At 37.6% G+C, this 18760-nt stretch overlaps 1 protein-coding gene across 2 annotated transcripts in view; it reads right to left on the minus strand.

Moving 5' to 3' along the window:
- PPARG (peroxisome proliferator activated receptor gamma) overlaps positions 1 to 18760 on the minus strand; it is a 171704-nt gene that overhangs the window by 112860 nt on the left and 40084 nt on the right. The window contains exon 1 of one of the 2 annotated variants that reach the window (XM_036737818.1): positions 12725 to 12778. The exons of the other annotated variant lie outside the window; for it this stretch is intronic. Coding sequence (XP_036593713.1) covers positions 12725 to 12758 — 34 coding nt within the window. The 5' untranslated portion in view covers positions 12759 to 12778. Of the gene's footprint in view, positions 1 to 12724; positions 12779 to 18760 lie in introns of those variants that run through there. 2 annotated transcript variants of the gene reach the window in all.

The raw sequence follows: 18760 nt of genomic DNA on the forward strand, positions 1-18760 counted from the left end.
AAGTGCCTGGAGGAAGCTAGGTGGAAGAGTGGGTAAAAGAACGGGACCTGAAGTCAGGAAGACCTCAGTTCAAACCTACCTCAGATACTTATTAGCTGTATGACCCTAGGCAAGTCATTTAGCATTCATCCTCAGTTTCCTTATCTGTAAAATGGGGATAATAATAGCCTCTACCTCAGAGTTGTTGTGAGGACCAAAGGAGCTAACATATGTACAATAATTTGCAAACCTTAAAGCACCATATAAATGCAAAATATTATTACTGTGTTATGTACTACAGAATATAGAAAAATTAATTAAGACAGGATCTGTGCCCTCGTGGAACTCACAATTTAGTATTACTAAACTTCTACTACTTGTATGGTTGGGGTCCTAAGCCACAATGATCGGAATGACTGAATTTTTTGGCTATGACTGAGGTCACCAAGGTCGAGTGGCCAATGGATTGGTGATATCAGTTTTAATAAACTCTTTTGGTATTATAAGATAATTATCAAATCATAAGGGACATTACCGATATGTGATCATCTGTGGCCAACACCCCCACTAAATCAACCCCCCAAACTACAATCAAGAGAATCAATCTAAGGATAGAAAAAATATTTATGATGTCAACTTATATTGTTTCCATTTTGTATAACCGGATTATTTCTACATCAGATAAATTAGTTATTAAAAAGCTTTGCAAACTAAAATTTGGGAAGATATAGAAGTATAACCAAGCAGAAAATCTACCATGAGACCAACAGTAAGCTTAGATTTGAACTTATGAACCGATGGGCATCACTTGACCAACATTATACCAGTAAAATTATATCTTGTCAACATCCTGAGAAAAGGATGTTTGAGGAGAGTTACTTTCAGTAATTCAGGAGAGGCTAACCTATACTAAGATGGGTATAGCAAAATCAAATTGGGTAGATAGGAACCATAAATGATTATAGGAGACATGGCAGTCATTGAAATAATAGAATACACACTTGGATCATGTATTATCTTGGTCCCTTTGCATTAGAACACTAAGTAGAATTAATTTTGCAAAGATCACAAAACAATTTGCTTTCACCTCTCTTCCTGTCTCTGTATTAGTAGAGGCAGCTGTGCCATAATGGACAGAGAACCAGTTTTGGAGCCAAGAAGACCTGGGCTCAAGAACAGCCTCTGGCAGGTACTGGTGCTTAATCCTGACCAAGTCATTCAGCTGTAAATTTCAGAGAAGGGGCTGACCCACACTGGGAGAGGACATTCCCTACCATTGGTGAAAAAAGAGGTCTAGTCTCCATCCCTAATTTTGCAAAGATCACATACCATACTTTGCTTCTGTTCCTCACAGACAATTATCATGTCCTGTTTTGTATTAGGCTTATGGAGCTAGCTATCCACAATCCTTTATCAGAACATAAGTTCCATGAAGGTAAGTTCTGCGTCTTATATATCTTGGCTTCTTCTCCCACTTCCAGACACTATTTCTCTACAGAACAGTTCTTTTAACATATATTTTTGTCCATAATAATTTGTTAAATGAAACTGAATGGGATCACGTATAAGCCAATGACTCTGATACATATGTTCATGAATACATTAGAACTGTACAAGTATACCCCGACTTTAAAAAGTCTAACCTTGCAAAAGCTGACCTTGCCAAAATTAAATCAAATGTCATCAAGTCAACAGTCGCTCATGAGATGAGCAAGATACAGTACAAAGAACACAGGATATAGCGTCAAAGGACTTGGGTTGAAACCCTGTCTCTGTCCCTAAAATATCTGTACAACCTCGGGATAATGTCTTAACCTCTCTGGGTCTTAGTTTCCTCATCTGTAAACTTAGAGTTGGATTACATGGTCTCTAAGGCCTTTCAGCTCTAAACCTATGATCCCGTGAACACTTTCTGTGTCTCCTATGTGCATAGCACTATGGAGGGAGGGAAAGACTACATTGAATGACATCCTCACTACTAGGCTATTACTGACACTATTATTACACGACACATTGGGGCTGTTCTACTAGAGACACCATAGGAACCTATGCATAAAATATTGTTTAAAAGTAAAAACTGCAACCTAGATAAACAGAACCTTCAATTACCCGAATTTTGTCCATATGATTTTTAAAAGAAAGAACCAAATGTTAAGGAAGCAAGTGGATAACTGAGATTTATTTTTATAAGCAGTTTTGGGGCATGTTTGTTTGAAGTCAGTAAAGACTTGGCTCAAACCTGTAGCACATGCTAGAGTTCTTCTAGTCTTTTACAATAACAGTTGATTCAGCCCCCAGAATCCAATCTATTGTTTGTTAACTGGCTACTCTTGAACAGAGCACTCTACTAAGTATGACAAGAGGTGTGTCTATGAATGAGACAGAGTTCTTGCCTCATGGAGCTGACAGTTTTGAAGCCATGTGATACAATGGAAGAATCAACTGAAAAAGAACCAGTTGAATTCAGGGGTCAAACTCAGTTGTGTACCTGTGGGAAAGTCCTTTAAATCCCGTGACACTTAATTTCCTCATCTGTAAAACTGAGGCAATAACACTTGTATTCCTCCCGGGGTTGTAGAGAAGAAAGCATTTTGTTAATTATAAAGCTGCAGATAAACATGCACTGTTGTGACAGGGGCTCAAAGAGGTCAAAATAACTCTAATGCAAACTAAAACATGACATGGAAAAAAGAGAAAATACGGAATGCCATCTAAGTTCAAAGGAAGACTTTGTTCAGAATGATGTCCTTGGGGCACTTTAAGATCCTAAATTATCAAAGAAAATTTAATTATATTATGCATAGTAAGGCAGGGGATGAGGACTGGTGCATTTCAGAAAATGTTTTTGACAACAAAGTTTGAAACCAAAAGGTTTTTCTATTCTGGTTAGCCTGTGTTAACCAGTATGCACTCACCCACTGAGTATTCCAGTTAATCAAAGTTTTTCTTGATGAGACTCTGGGAAAAGAAGTGAAATATTTATACTGATGATACTGAAGTCAAGTCAGGTACTTCAGCCCCTAGGTTGGTTTCATAAACACTATTTGGATGTCTTAGAGAATCAGATCTCTATCACACTCTGGCATCCATTCAAGAGAAGGCAACTCCTGGTTTGTCATATCACCATGAGATTTATTTGGGAACAATAGATTATCTTAATATGCTTGCTTGGCCAAATGTTATAATGAGTTAGCCAGACTCATTTGAGCTATAAAAAAATTAATCATAATATTGCTTAGGACTTTTAAAAATATGTTTCTTCCTACGCAATGTGGGTGGGTCAACACACACAATGACTGAACCAGTCTGACTGAATGGTTTGATAGGCTCAATTCAGGTGTATTTATGATGAAATAGTACTTTGGATTAACTCTTCACTGTCATCAGGGATAAAAAAAGGGAATTTCCCTCCCTCCCCTCATTGAAGACTGGGGTCTTGAGGTCTTATCTTTCCTTACTGCATTCTTTTCTTCAATGTGCCTTCCCTCCCACTCTGTATGCCAAGGCAAAGCATAGACTATTAGTTCAAGTAGGCATCTAAAGTTTATCAAGGGGTGAGGGAATATGGAGGAACCAGGGGAAGCACAGTACAAATACAGATTCATACAATTTAGTTTTGAACAGGCTTAAAGACTAACAGTACCTTCCAAGGGCTCTCTCTTACCATTCCCTATTAATCCAAGAAACTTCATCTAAGCTAAGGGATTCTTAATATTTTGTGTGTCATGGACCCTCTGGCAATCTAGTGATGCCTACAGAGTCCTCCTCAGAAGACATGTTTTTAAATGAATAAAATAAAATACATAGAGTTACAAAGGAAAATAAGTGAAATTAGTGAAAATAAAAATTTCATGGACTTCCTGAAATCTATCCACAGCTCTAATAATAATTGGGACTGGAAAGGAAGGGGTTGAGCATGGCCAATACTGGGATGATGATGAAATTGTTCAGTGTGAGTCCATGTTGCTGAGAGTCAAGTCCCTGAGCAGAAGGGCACTGCTGGGCTCCACTCTAAACCACACGAAAGCTCAGAGAAGATACTACAAGACAGCAAGACCTAGGCTGGGAGATCCATCCGGTACCTGACTTATTTTGGGAGGACCCCTACTCTAAAGTTAATGGGCATTGCAAATAATTTCTTTTGATCTAAACTAATGGTCTCCAGACTTTAGAGCACCCTCTGCCCATAAGTGTATGTTTACTTACTTAAATATATATATATTGGGAGTCAGGAGAACTGGGTTCTCTCCCCAGCTTTGCTGTGCAATAATATTATACAAGTGATTACATCTTTCTGGACCTCAATTTGATCATCTGATAAGTGAGGGGGATAGGCCAACACACACACAATCAGGTTGATTATACATTACAGAAAATCGATTAAGGTGAGTCAGTTCAATGAATAAATCTTGAATGCAGGAATTTCAACTTTTTTGTATCATGGACCCTTCTGGCAGCCTGGTGAAAACTACAGCCCCATCATACTCAGAATCATGTTTTTAAATGAGGTAAGGCAGAATTACAAAGGAAACCAATTATATTGAAATGTAGTTAACAAAACATTTTAAAAACAAGTTTACGGATCCCAGATTAGGAACTCCTGCTCTGAGGCTCTAAAAATCTATTGTTTTAAGAAAATGAGCATGGTTCCTCTTTATATAAATCACTTCCTAGGGATCATTTATGCAACATATGGGTATTATTTAATGTAGTCATTTGAAAGGAAGGAAAGAAAATTACACAGAATCATGGAATCCATGAGGGGAAAGCTTCAAGTGGAAAAAAGAAATTGACATATTCTCAGGTATCAATTTTGGCAAAAGGATAAAAGCAACTTTGACGGTGAGTCAGTCTGTGTATCTATCTCTAGGGCTCTGAATACAAGGGTGTTCAATACACTCTTTTGTAGTCAAATGAGATTGACTATTTTACTGCACATGTGTGTGTGCGTGCGTGTGTGTGTGTGTGTGTGTGTGTGTACGTGTGTGTATATGTGTCTGTGTATGTGTAAGGGAGAAAAACAAGAAAAAAGACAGATAATTAGCTTGCTAATGCAAATTTTATAGAAATTAACACCAGATATTTCAAAAATCTTGTTTTGATTTTTAAAACTAATTTTTGAGCTCTCTAGTTTTGTGAATAGCCTCAGTGTTAGACATAGTTGCAGTAACATTCAATTTAATATTTTAAGTTACTAGGAACAATGGGTCAGGAGTTACAAAGAGGCAAGTTTGGGATGGACATAAGGAAAACTTTCTGAACAACTAGTTCTCACTCTTCTTCCTCACCTTTACCTCCTGGGATCTCTAGTTTCCCTCAAACACAGCTCAGGTGCCCTCTTGTACCAGGAGGTCTTTCTTGACTTCTTCTACCCCTCTGCCAGTTTTCAGTGCTTCCCTCTACCATAAATTTGTATTTACTCTCTAGATATAGTATGCATACTTAACCTGATGCATATATGTGCCTTCCTCCGAGTAGGAATAGAAGCTTTTTGAGGGCAAAGGCAGTTTTACTTTTTGTCTTTCTATCACCTCCCCCAAGTGCCCAGGATGGTGCCTCGCACTAGTTGGCACATAGCAGGCATTCACTAAATAAGCACTAGGCTACCTTATGGAGTAGTAAGTTCTCCATCCCTAGAGGTCTGCAAGCAGAGATGGGAGGATGCCTACTTGGATAGAGTGCAAAGATTGGTCTAGCTGGCTTCTGAGGTGCCTTCCAGCTCTGAGGTGCCTTCCCTATTTATTGGTTCCATGTCCATGTTGCAAACATGTTAATGACTGAGGAGAAAATCAAAACATACCTTTACTGACATGTAGAAAACTTTATTCTACAATGATGGATCTTGAGAATTAGGAACACTGGAGCATCTACTCATTAGTTCCATTGACTGGTTTTGAACCATGGATGTCTTCATAAGGGGAACAAGTCCCTACATGGGCATGCTAAGCTCTGCTTTGGACAAAACTGCCACCTACCTGTGCCTTGAATAACAGAGAAACTAATAGTACTACTAAATTAAATAATAATAATAATAATAAACATTTTCAACTATTTCAATTTAATTCACAAGATGTTTCTTGAATGTCTGCTTCATATAAGGTGCTGTGGTATTTATAGGAAAAAAGGATTCCAAAGGGGGACTGAAAATTACATATGTCTAAAAGGCTTATTTTTTGCTGGTAGTTTCAACCTCCTCCCTATTCCCAATGTATTCAATTAATCCTGTCTGCCTTATATTTATAGATATATAATATTTATTAGTTATATTATTACAATTATATATAATATATAATATTATATTAAAATAATATTTATAAGCATGCCTGGGAAACATCATGACTTTGGAAAACCGTCTTCATCACATGTACCATCACAGGATCACAGAGTTGCAAGGGCCTTGAAGATTATGTAAGTCTAACACCCTCATTTGACAGAAACTTGCCTAAGATCACCCAGCAAAGCTATGCCAGTTGGTGGTATTGCTGGACCTAGAACCAGGGCCTCAGACAGCCCAGTTCAGTGTTCTTCCCACTATATCATGCATGTTTCAAAATTTGTTGTTTTCCTCCAAATACTCCTGAGTTGTTCTGCATAGCAAATGTCACCCACTCATCTCCATGCCAGAAGAGTGGTGTTTCAACCTTTGTGGCCCCCGGGTTCTTGGCCTCTCTTGATGCTGCCCACAAGCACACCAACTCAAGCTTCTCTGCTGAGGCCTGCAGTCTGTTTAAGCCAGGGATTCCCTTTCAATAATTTGCTAAATAAGCTGGAGACAACGACTTCAGTTTCAAGTTTCCTGGGATTGAATCCCTGACCTAGAGCAAGGTGACATTAACCATAACTTACATCTGATGTGTTTTCCAGGCCACATTGACTGATCTTCTAAACTCATGCCCAAAGACACTAGCTCAAAAAAAAATCTAAATGAATAAATAAAATACTCGTTCCCTGCCTTGGTCCTCATTTGCCAAGACTCAACCTAGAGGCTTGACTTTTCAGCTGAGTTAAAACTCACTGAATGCAGGAGTTTGTGATGTAAGTGGTGACACAGATTAGCGATGTGCTAATAACACAGCTCAAATGAAACCCTGCTCTGCAAAACGAAGAAGAGGAAGAACCAGATTTGGCTTTCTACTTCACTTTCCTTCTTCACATCATACTCCTTTCACACTCCATTCCTAACAGACTTTAAATGACATAATTAGTCAGCTTTCCTCAGCCAAGCTTCCATGGCACAATAAACTTATCATACTGTTTTCTGTCTAGCTATAGAAAACCAAGAACACGAAGGTGAATTATGGGGTGGGAGGGGAAGGGGGAATTGGGAAAGGGAAAATTGTAATTCTCTTTGGTGATCTTTATGTCCACATTTTTCTAGAATAGTAGATGACAGATGTAATGCAGTTTGCTATCTTGAAACCCTGGAGAGAAAACCTGGCTCTTTTCAGTTGGTTGGCAACTTCAAGCTCATGCCCTACATTTTAGATTTCAACTAAGGGCCCAGTACTCACATATGTAGTAATCAGCGGGCTCTGGTTTGGCCCCCAAATAATAACAGCTTCCAGTTATATATTTATGTAAATATCATATATTTATTCAGGGTTTGTAAGGTACTTTACATAACATTATTTCACTTGATTCTTACATCAATGCTGTGTAGGAATTGCTGTTATTACTCTCATGAGAAACTAAAGCTTGAGAGAGGTCAGGTAGTGAGGCAAGACTTGAACTCAGTTCTTCTTGACTCTGACATCAACATCCTCTCCCCTATACCACCCATCACCACCAGTGAACTGTCTTAGCTACCCCCACATAATCCCAAATATCTATCTCAGAAAAAAAAGGCAGAACAATAACTCCATCTTTGAGGGAGTGAACCAAGAAGCGTAGGGTATCAGAGAGGGGCCAGGGACGTCTCTCAGTTGCTGGGTCACCAGAGATAAAATCTGCTAATACCACAATGCAAGACCTCTGACCCCAACCCTTTATCAATAAGATCCAGAGACTGGGAAGACTCTGCCAAGCACTAACTGAAACTGACAATTTCCTGGAAAGTGCTCGAAAGCTCAAGACATGAGTTTGGACCAAGAATTTCCCAGTCTTATTTTTGCTCTGTTTTGTTTTAAAAATATGAACAAGGTGGGTCTGAGTTGGTCTGGGTTTGTCAATGCCTTTTCTATCACATGAAGAATGAAAATTGTCACAGGCTTGCCAATGGGATGGTCTGGAAAATGGCACTGGGGGTTACTTAGAAACTGGTACTTTGGTAAACTCTGTAAATTAAGCTAAATTTCCTCTTGTTCCCCAGAACTCTTGGGCAAAATACTTCTAGCTAAGAATGCAATAAATTATATTGTCATATCTCAGACTTTTTACAATGCAGGCTATTTTCTGGGTAAGCAAGAATCCAATGAGGAAGCAAAACTTCTTAGAGTGACTCTTGGTAACCTTTCCAACGAGCCTACTGACAACTCACATCATGTGTTTCGGCCGGGCCAGATTACTAAATTTGGGATGACTTTCTGTGGCTTTTTCTGCAATGAAGCAATTTGGTGTCACAAAATTTGTTCAGAAATAGCTCTTTGTTGCTGTTTCTACACACATTTTTTCCATAATCTAAAAAATATAATTTTTTTACAAAGGAAAAATACATGATAGAATTAAAATGGAACAAGATGGAAAACTGGAAGAAAGATTCACTTTAAAGTTCTATAAAACCAAATGTCTATTTTAAAAAATTCTCAAAAGTTCTCATGAGAATTTTAGCTAATTTCCAGGCTTTAGTTACCCTTTCCTAAAATGTCAATGAAGCAATGAAATGAAGCAAACTTATTATGGTGACCCCAAATAAATAAATTCATAAACGAAGTAGTGCTTAGTTGAACAAAATGAAACTAAGTCTGCATTGCCATAAAGAGAACTGAAGAAGAGCTTGGGGATGGAGAGATGGAAAAGAGTGAGGCCAACAGCAAGGGGAAGGGGCCTCTTTTCACTGGGAAGACCTTGATTTTCTAGTTTACAAGGGGGTTAGAAGGAATGCTTTAGAATTTTGGTTTTGGGGGTACAGAATTTGGACTGACTCTAAATTTCACTGTTTTTTAGATTAAAAATGTTGTACTTGTCTCAGTCAGAATCATAGCCTCAGGAATAGGAAATACTTTTTTTTCCTATCAAGAGCTACATAAAAGTAAATAGATAGATAGTTATACATATATATGGATATGTATTTATATGTATGTGTGTGTGCATATATTTTAGAGAAAAATAAAAGGTTCTATTCACTTGTAAAATTAGGAATAAACACAACCAATAGTAACACATATAGTCCAATTCTCTGTTGTAGTTAAAGTGTGTGAAGGTATGTTTGAGAGAGACAGAGGGGTAGGGAATAGAAATGCACAGAGTCATGCACTTTGAGAGAGAGAAACACATACAGAGAAAGTGAGAAAGGAAAAGACAACTATGAAGAGGGAGACAGGAAAACATTTAATAGGTCATGAGTTAAATCTGCTACTAGGAAATAAATAAATTGGTCTCAAATCTGTTGTTCATTTGAGCTGTGGGTACCAGGGACCGATATTATCTATTACCTGTTACCATGCTCTTCCAGTTCCTGGTTGAATGGGGCACATTTTGGTGTCATTTTCAAATATTCAAGTTCATCTTTTTAAATCAAGGGGTGAATCTTTATCAAATTGCTTGACTTCTCAAAGAGGGGGAAGGGTACAAAGGGAGGGAATGAATTTGGAACTCAATTTTTTAAAAAAAGAATGTTAAAAATTGGTTTTACATGTAATTAGGGAAAATAAAGTTTTAAATAAATAGATTTAAATCAAGGGGTGTGTGGATACATTTCAAGGGAGGTCTTTGAAATTGGATGGGAAAAATGACACCTTTGATTTCTTTTGTAACCCTATATTTTTTTATGCATTTAAAAACATTATTCCAAAAAAGGGTCTACAGATTTCACTAGATTGAGAAAGGGGTCCAGGACACAAAAACAATAAGAATTTTTATTTTGAATAAAGTACATTTCCTTGTGTAACATGGAAAAATTTGCTTATGTGTGAAGTGACTTGAGTTTTAGAAATAACATAATTTTGGAGATCAATTTATTAGTTATGCTATAAGTTTCTTTGATGCTCTGGCTGCCACATGTTTGTTGAGATGTCAGGACTGGGAGTTACCTTGAACCCAATGCCAACTTCAAAGAAACACAGGATTTTTGTAATCCAGACAAGAACTTGAACAAAGCTGTTGGACAACCTTAAAGCATGATATAAATGTGAGACATTCATATTATTTTTATCATCAAGTTCTACCTCCTAATTTTAGATGAGGGAATGAAGGTTGGGTTATGATTTATTAAGATCACAAAGTGAAAGCCAGGTTTCCCCTTCCTGACCAGGACCATTTTTTATTATACCATCCTGCCTCTGTTTCATTATTTGGAAACACTTAACAAACCAAATCAAGCTATTGTTGTTGTTGATTTAATTCATAGACTCATAGTGTGTCTCCCTGGCCATTTGCTTGGTGTTTGATCATCTTCTCTTAGATCCAACTCAACCTACTCATCTCTGTCCTGATCTCCTCATGCATCCTTTCTGTCTTTAGGTTGATCTTTCTTCCCTTCCAACCCTAGATTCTACAGTAGTACGGTGGAAATTGCACTGCATTGGGAGTTCCAGGACCTGGAACTCCCTTTCTGAAAGTCAAGGTAGCAACTGCCCTTTCCCACTCTTGTAGTAACTCCTATTGGCTTTGCAACCACACACGATGATTCTTTCAGTACCTGAGGATGTAGCTCTTTCGGTACCTAAAGATAGGCCAGGTATTTGACTATATCAGGGCCAGCTAGCTGTTCTTTCATGATCTCCTCATTTAACTTGGGTGTCCACTCCCTATTAGTCATTTTTTGTTCTGTCATTTCCAAAATGAAGATCATTGGCAGAGAAAAGAGAAGCAACATGAGTGGAACTTTGTCTCCTCTCAATCATCAGTAACTCTTCCTCACTCCATTTACTAAGCTGTAATTCAATTTCTTCTCTGCCCTTCTTCTTTCTCCCCATATGGCTGCCCCTTAGTTTTTCTTACCAACCTTATCCCATTCTGCACTGGTTTTTACAAAACTAACCTATGTTACATCATTACCCTTGCTTCCTTCTTCCTTACATATCTTTTAAAAATCTAAGTGCATTGATGAGTTCTTTAAACAACCTCCCCTTTTCCTTCTCAATGGAACTGTTTACTCTTTGAGACTTCAGGCATTATGGGTAAAAATGTAGATGAGTAGAATCCTTTTTTCTAGATTATTATTTATATAGTTATTGAAAACAATCTAATGGCTTAACAAATTGCCACTTGAGGTAGGAGTTAATATTTTATTCTATCCCATCCTACTATTAGCCATTTTACTGGCTATAGATCAGCTGTTCTTAAAGGGGATGTGATCCTAATATAAATTACTCCGTTATTTTGCACTTTGATGTATGAGGTACAATGGTGTAGTGACAAGAGCATTAGGCACTCAGTTTTAGTCTTGGTTTTTGCCACTTAGTAGTTATATGACTTTGGGCAAAGTCACTTAATCTCTCTGGTTTCTGTTCCCTTTACTTATTTGTAAATGTGGGGGCTTGTAAAAAGTAATCTCTATGGTTTCTTCTCATTCTACAATTCTAGAATGCAAATTATATGTGCAAATGTAATGCATCGCATTGCACAAACAGTTTCTTGGTACACAGATAACATTTCCTCTGCATCTACAATTAGATGCAGATACAAATGTCTCACATATCAACCTTTTCCCCTGGTCTCAGTCTCTCATCTTAATAGAAAGGCTTGGACTAAATGATTTCCTATGTCCTTCCTGGTTCAAAATCTATGATCCCTTCAGAGCTTAAAATGTAACAAAAAAGTTAATTAAAAAAAACCAAGCTATGACCCTATGGCAACATGAAATGAAGGGATGGAGGATAAATGATGAATTTCATTCAACCTATAAGTAAAAAGAGGTGGATTTTCCTTCTCATGTAAACATATGACAAAAGGTACCAGGTAGCTCACTCAGTTTCTCATCTGTAAAATCAGCGGGAGAAGGAAATGGCAAACCACTCCAGTTTCTTTGTGAAGAAGGCCCCAAATGGAGTCATGAAGAGTTGGGTGCAACTGAAAATGACTCAACAATCAGGTAGCTCTGGAAAATCTATGAAGGTGTCACTTGAATAATGATTAAAAAGTGAAAAGCAACTTCCACATTTATTTCCTATGTGAAGCGACATTAGCAGAGTAGCTGAAGTTGAAACTGTTGGATATGGAAAACTCTCAATGATTCAACAAATGGTCCCTGGTACAAACAGACTGCAGGTTGGGACCCATCACTCAGGACATCTAAGCAGGAAGGTTTACATGCTCTTTTAAGTGTGCAAACACATGCTCGTTGAATTGAATTCAATCAAATGATCATTGTCGAGGAAATGTGCAGTAGCATGTAAAAAAAAAATCAAACACAGCATTCCAGGCTTCCATTGGCAGCGTGAGGGTGGAGGCTTGAGAATGAGGAGCCACACTGCCCTAGAGCAAAACTGAAAATAAAAAACAGCAACAAATATTGACTGAGCACAAAGCTGGTATAAAGTACTATGTAAAGTACTGTAAGGGGAAACGAGTAGGTCTCCACCCTCAAGGAACTAATAATCTAGAACAAGCATCTAAAAGACACACATGTCGGCACTCAACAGCATACCACAGACAAGGTTAGCTGTGTTCACGGAAGCCATCCATCTTGCCTGTAAAATGGAGTGTCTCTGCATCTAAAAAAATGAAACAACTTACATTTAGGTTCTATGCTTTCAAAACAAGGACTGAAGGGAAGACAATTATTGGAGCAGAGAGCAAGCGAGTCCTGTGATAGGGATTAGAACCAGAGCTTTTACCTGAAGGAGGGTTAAACACATCTCCTCTGGGCTTCTTTATTTGAAAAATGAGGATAATCACCAAAGCAGTCAGTCGACAAGCATTTAGTAAATATCTTCTGTGTTCTGGAATAGGGTGTAGCTAGAGAGCCAAACCTTCCAGTCATGATGTCTTGGGTTCAAGTCCTGTCTGTGACACATACTGGCTGGATGACCCTAGATAAGTCATCTAACTTCTCAGTGCCTCAAGCAATTGTCCAGAGTATATGAACTGCAGAATACAGTTGCCCTTTTGCATTCATAGAGGGAGTTTCCTATGCCAATAAGATCACATGTCCAAACCAAAACATATATATGTGTGTGTATGTATACACACAAACATGCACACACAAGACACTATGCTAGAGATATAGTCTCTGACCTGAAGAAGCTTACTTTTTCACAGATGTGAGCAAAATTCAACACTTGTTGCCGAATTACTCTTGCTGGCCATCACTTAGAGGCAGCTATTTTCAGATAATAGTACTGCTAACCCAGTGGAAACTGTCTAACTGTGATTAATTTAAGGGAGACAGAAAAAAGGACTGCCTTTGATATTAGGGCAGCCAGGTGGTACAACAGATAGAGGGCCACAGGGAAATAGTTCTGGTGACTAAGGACCTGGGTCCAAATCCTGCCTCTTGTATTAATTACCTGTGTGACCTAGGACCAGCAATTTACCCCCTCATGCCTCAGTTTCTTCATCTGTAAAATGAGGTGGTTGGACTTGAGGACCCTGGTCAAACACGTAAAACAGGGTTAAGAATGCATGTGCAAGCCGCCACAAGGGATCACAAGAAGCAAATGAGATAATTCATGTAATGGATTTTGCAAACCTAAAAAATGCTATAGAAATGTCAGCTGTTATTATTTTTATAATTTGTAAACTTTAGGTATAGGTAGTCATTACTTGCTCAGCATTGAAGTTTTTTGGAACTAGTGATCAGAGCTGTGCATTAGAGAATTGATCTGGCAGCATCGTACAGATGGTTTGGAGGGGAAAGGAAGTTGGAGACAGGAGATCACTTTGGTTAAGCGGGAGGGAATGAAGCCTGCTGAATTTGTAGCCTCTTATATTTGTATACTTCACAAACTTCTCAAAGCCCTCTATGTGCATTATCCCATTTTATTCCCACAACAAGGCTATACAGTAGATAAGGCAGTTATTGACCCCACTGAACCAATGAGGAAACTGAGGCTCACAGAGCTGACAGGTGTCCCTCCAGCCCAGGTATAAACTTGTGCAAGGATACCGCATTTTGGATTTTCATGTTTCCTTGATGGACTTGTCCCACTGACCCCCACGTTGGGGGTGCCTGATGGAGGCATTTGGGGATATGAGCCATGGCTTATATAGATATGAGCTCCTGTCTTGGATTAACCTTTAAAAAGTTGCAGAAACAGACCTGGGGAGAACCCCATCCCCACCCCAAATGCCCAAGACAGATAATAGAGGTCTGAGAGACACAGAGAACATGCTACATTCTCTGGGGGATTAGGAGTGGAAGGGATCATCCTCTAGGGAGACTTGAAGCTTCTCATAATCATCCCCTATGTGCCTTCAACCCTATCAACCTTGAACAAGCTACTGGTGGTCACACCATCCACATATGATTAGGAGTTGACTTTTATAGAAGATTGTTTACTAAGGCATTTTTGTGATTGCTGGAAGAGTCCCGTAGGCATTTTCAATATCAGCATGTGGTAACTGTAATAACTGCCTGGCAATACTGCTTAAATTTCCAGTGAAAGGTGGTGGTGCCTTTTTTTTTTTAAAGTTGTGGCTTATTATTCAAGTTAAATTTTTTTTCTGAATATTTATAGCAATAGAACACTAAAAACATTCAGCCTTGCTTCTTGTATCTACATTTTGGTGCTTACACTTGTACACAAAGTGCTCTCAGATTCTAAAACACTCTCTGGAAGAAGTTCAACAGTGCATTGTTAATGCCCTACTCATACAAAATGATTTTCAATCTCCATGGGAATTTAGATTTGCACAAGTTATTAGGATGTGACCTTTCCCTTAGATTTATTTTAGGATCAAGTTAACATGGTATTTCCCCAGTGGGAGCTGCTGTACTTCCTTCGAAGATAAGGAAAATAGCAATCACAAATTATAAGGAACAAACCAGGTTAGGAAAGTGTACATTCTTATGATGCTGATGACACTGTGATCTTGAAAGAAGTCCACACTCTGTATTCCTTGGGTTTCAAAGGAAAGTCATGTGGCTTGTTAACAAAAGAAAACAAAAGCTACAGCATTACGGTATTTCCCTGAAATTTACTCCTAATTGTTTCTTGTCACAACAACCAAATCTTGTGACTTTCAAAGATTAATGAAGATGTTTACGTCACCATATTTCCTATGTGTGTTCTATTAGGGATAAAAAAAAGGCTGAAAATTACAAACTTTTAACAATTTGAATTCTTTTGGACCTCAGGACCTGGATTAATGGGAAAAGGAGAATATCTATCAAAACACCAAAAATAACATGAAAGAGACGACAGTTGTGTTACCTTTAAGGTCATCAGAAGAACACAGTAAATCAAAGGGCTTAAAGGTTATTAATGACCCCCGAGAAAAGGAGAAGTCGGAGTCTTTGGTTTGTGCAGGAAAAATGAAGACATGGTCCCTTTTGTGAGCACAAGAAAAATGAAGCCATGTACTGCATTTCTGGCTTATCCATTTACAATAAATTCAGGAGTATAAAAATGGATCCCCTGCTATGACAGAGCAATGGTGCCTGATAGATATGAGATATGGAAAAAGCTAGTTTCCCTGAGGAAAATAAAAGGAGAAAGCTATCTGGCTGCACTTCCCCAATGCCAGTCTAGCAATGACTATTTTGCTCTTTAGGTTGGCTTTTCTGATGACGATGATGATGATGATGATGATGACGGTGGTGGTGGTGGTTAATGGCAGACGTGGAATTGCATTGAAAATAATCAAACTTAGAAAATTATTTTTTAAATGGATTTAAACACAATTCACACAGTAGAATGTAAACTCCTGTAAGGTGGAGACTTTTTTTTTGGTACCTCTAGGCCTAGGACAGAGTCAGTGCTTAATAAATACTTGCTAACTAGAAAGGAATTGACCTATTCCCATGTAAATTTGATTTAGAATTTGATCGAATTGATAAGACGAGGATGAAGAAGCCTCAATATAATAATATTCTCTTGAAAAGCACATTTTTATGGTTTAGTTAAATCTTCATTCACATTCTAACATTCATTTTTTTAAAAAAATTTTGAGTTCCAAATTCTCTCCCTCCTGCCTGCTCCTCCCCTTATTCACTGAAAAAAGCAAGTTTTATGATACTTCATTCACATTCTTCATAACTCAGAAAGAGATCAAGAGTTCACTCTTAGAAGACACAGTGGATATATCTCCAAGTAATGAGATACTTTTTTTGATTAATTTGGCAACTACAAAAAAGCTGAATAATTCAAGCATTACCAAAGCTGATGGAAAGCATTTCTAAAGTCCTTGGAAGGTAAACTATCTCAAAATGAATAGGTCCTATCCATCCTTGCCACTTTATACTAGACAGAATTGCTATTACCCAAAACAAGTAAATTTAAGTGATACTATAAGCAATAAGCTTATAGTATCAAGAGTTTTCCCCTCAATAACAAATGTATAATTATCTTAACAAAATAAACGTATTTAATTTAAAAATCTTTAACAATTTTACTTAACAGCCTGAAAAGGTAAATTTTGCTTCTGTCAAAGAAAAAGAAATCAGCCATTCAGACTAGGCAACAAAGTGTGGAAATTTAAAAACTATATTTTGCAGCTCACTCAACCTTTACCTTTTTTTTTAATGCTTATCAAAAAACTGAAGAAAAAGAAAAATGAACTTTTCCACCTTTTTGATTCCCAAATGGTTTTTCAAATTAAATTGAAGTAGTCTAAATGATGAAAAAAAATCTTTCTGTATCTGTAGAAGCTACTGCTGTTAAAAGTTTGTCCTTGATAGTTTGAGGAATTTATAGACTTAAGTGGCTTTTATCTGATTTTTTAAATAAATTTCATCGGTTACTTCCTGAATTTTTCAATGAGTCACCTTTAATCCTGAAATTAATCAAAGCTGTTTTTATGGATAAATGATTGCTAAATTCTCATATCATCATATCATATCATATCACCAAAGATTTGGTACTTAGGTTCAGAACTAATGACTGGACCTTGTACCAAATGTTGCAAATATTGGCAAGGAAAAAAAAATAAGTAAAGATGGGACATGTGACCTATTCATTTATAAAATAAGATACTATGAACGTACCATTTTAGAAACTACATAACAAGAATCTACAACTCCTATTTCACTATGATATCTTTCAGCTTTAACATTTCAAATTAAAACTATCTTTATATGAATTCCTCTTTCCCTCCCCCAAAAGATTTAAACTTAAGTTATAAAAATCTGATAACTCCTTTAGGCCTCACTTTCTTCATCTGTAAAACCAAAAGAGGTAAGGTCAGACTAGACAGATCCCTTTCAACTCTAAATCCATGATTCTGTGACTTAAATGATAACATTTTAAGAAATCATTGATTTTTATCCCCCTGGGTAAAATCGCCTGTTAAGTGGCAGTTACTTACTAATGACAGATAGGAAGCAGGTCCTGAATTATGCCTTTTAGGAACCAGCTAAGAAATAAAAGTTCAGGTCAACAAAGTCAAGTCAACACAAATTTACTAAGTGCCTAAGATGTGCTAGTCATTGTGCAAAAAGCAAAGCAAAATAAACAATAAAATGAAGCAAACAAAAGTCCTCCCTTCTCCCCCAAGGAGTCACAATCCAATTAGAAGACAACAGTCAAACAATAAAGGAAAAACAAGACGTGGGCAGGAGAAACTGAGAGATGATGTCGGCAGGAAGGTGCTATCATTAAGGGGAATCAGGAAAGGCTTCTTGTAGAAGATGGGACCAGCTGAAGGTTGAAATCTTTAAATTTGACTTAAATTTAGTATAGATTTAGAACTGTAAGGGACCTTAGCAAAACCTTAGTACAAAACCCTTTAGGAAAGAGTCTATAATTGCCAAGAGGTTAATCAGCCTCCCTGGGTCAAATAAAAAGTCAGTCCATACCTAAGCTACTAGGTGAGTCTCCCCCCACCCTTCGAAAGAATGCCACAACCAAGTATTTCTGTACAGGTACTAGTTGAACTAAATGGCCTCTGGGGTAATTTCCAACTTTGAGACTCTGTTACTTAAAAGCATTTCTAATTCCTGATGATTTAAAAAAAATGCATTTGCTAACCAATATATATGGAGTCATTTTTAAATTCCATAAGGCCCAATAATGCAAAATGAAACAAATTAATAGTCCCAATCCTGAAAAGAAAAGTAATCCACCCTATTCGCTAATCTCATTTATAAATATGCCCAATTTCCGTGAGGCTTCAAAAGTGTACATTATCTTATGTTCCAACCCCTGGAGCTGTAGGTATGGCATTATAGAGTAGGCATCAGAGTTTATTTACAGAAGGCAGGACTGAACTTTGCATGTGGATACATACAGAAAATGATAAAGATCTTTGTGTCCCATTAGTAATTTACAGAATTGTGATTTGCTGCACCCAGCACACCTATAATTGAATTCCTTAGCCATAAAATCATTGGGACCAAACAAGTTCTGATATCATTTATCTAAGCCCCTTCCCCCACCCTTTGCCATCAGTTAACATATTTCTCATAGAGCTTTCCTTCTTTTTATAGATTCATTTGTCTTAGTTATAAATTAACCCCACAGGCGACTCTCCCAGCTGCCTGGGCTCCAGAGTTTCCTGTGTACCGAGTTTCAGACTTACAAAA

This window comes from Trichosurus vulpecula, chromosome 9 (genome assembly GCF_011100635.1).
Source record: "Trichosurus vulpecula isolate mTriVul1 chromosome 9, mTriVul1.pri, whole genome shotgun sequence".
Classification (NCBI taxonomy): Eukaryota; Metazoa; Chordata; class Mammalia; order Diprotodontia; family Phalangeridae; genus Trichosurus; species Trichosurus vulpecula.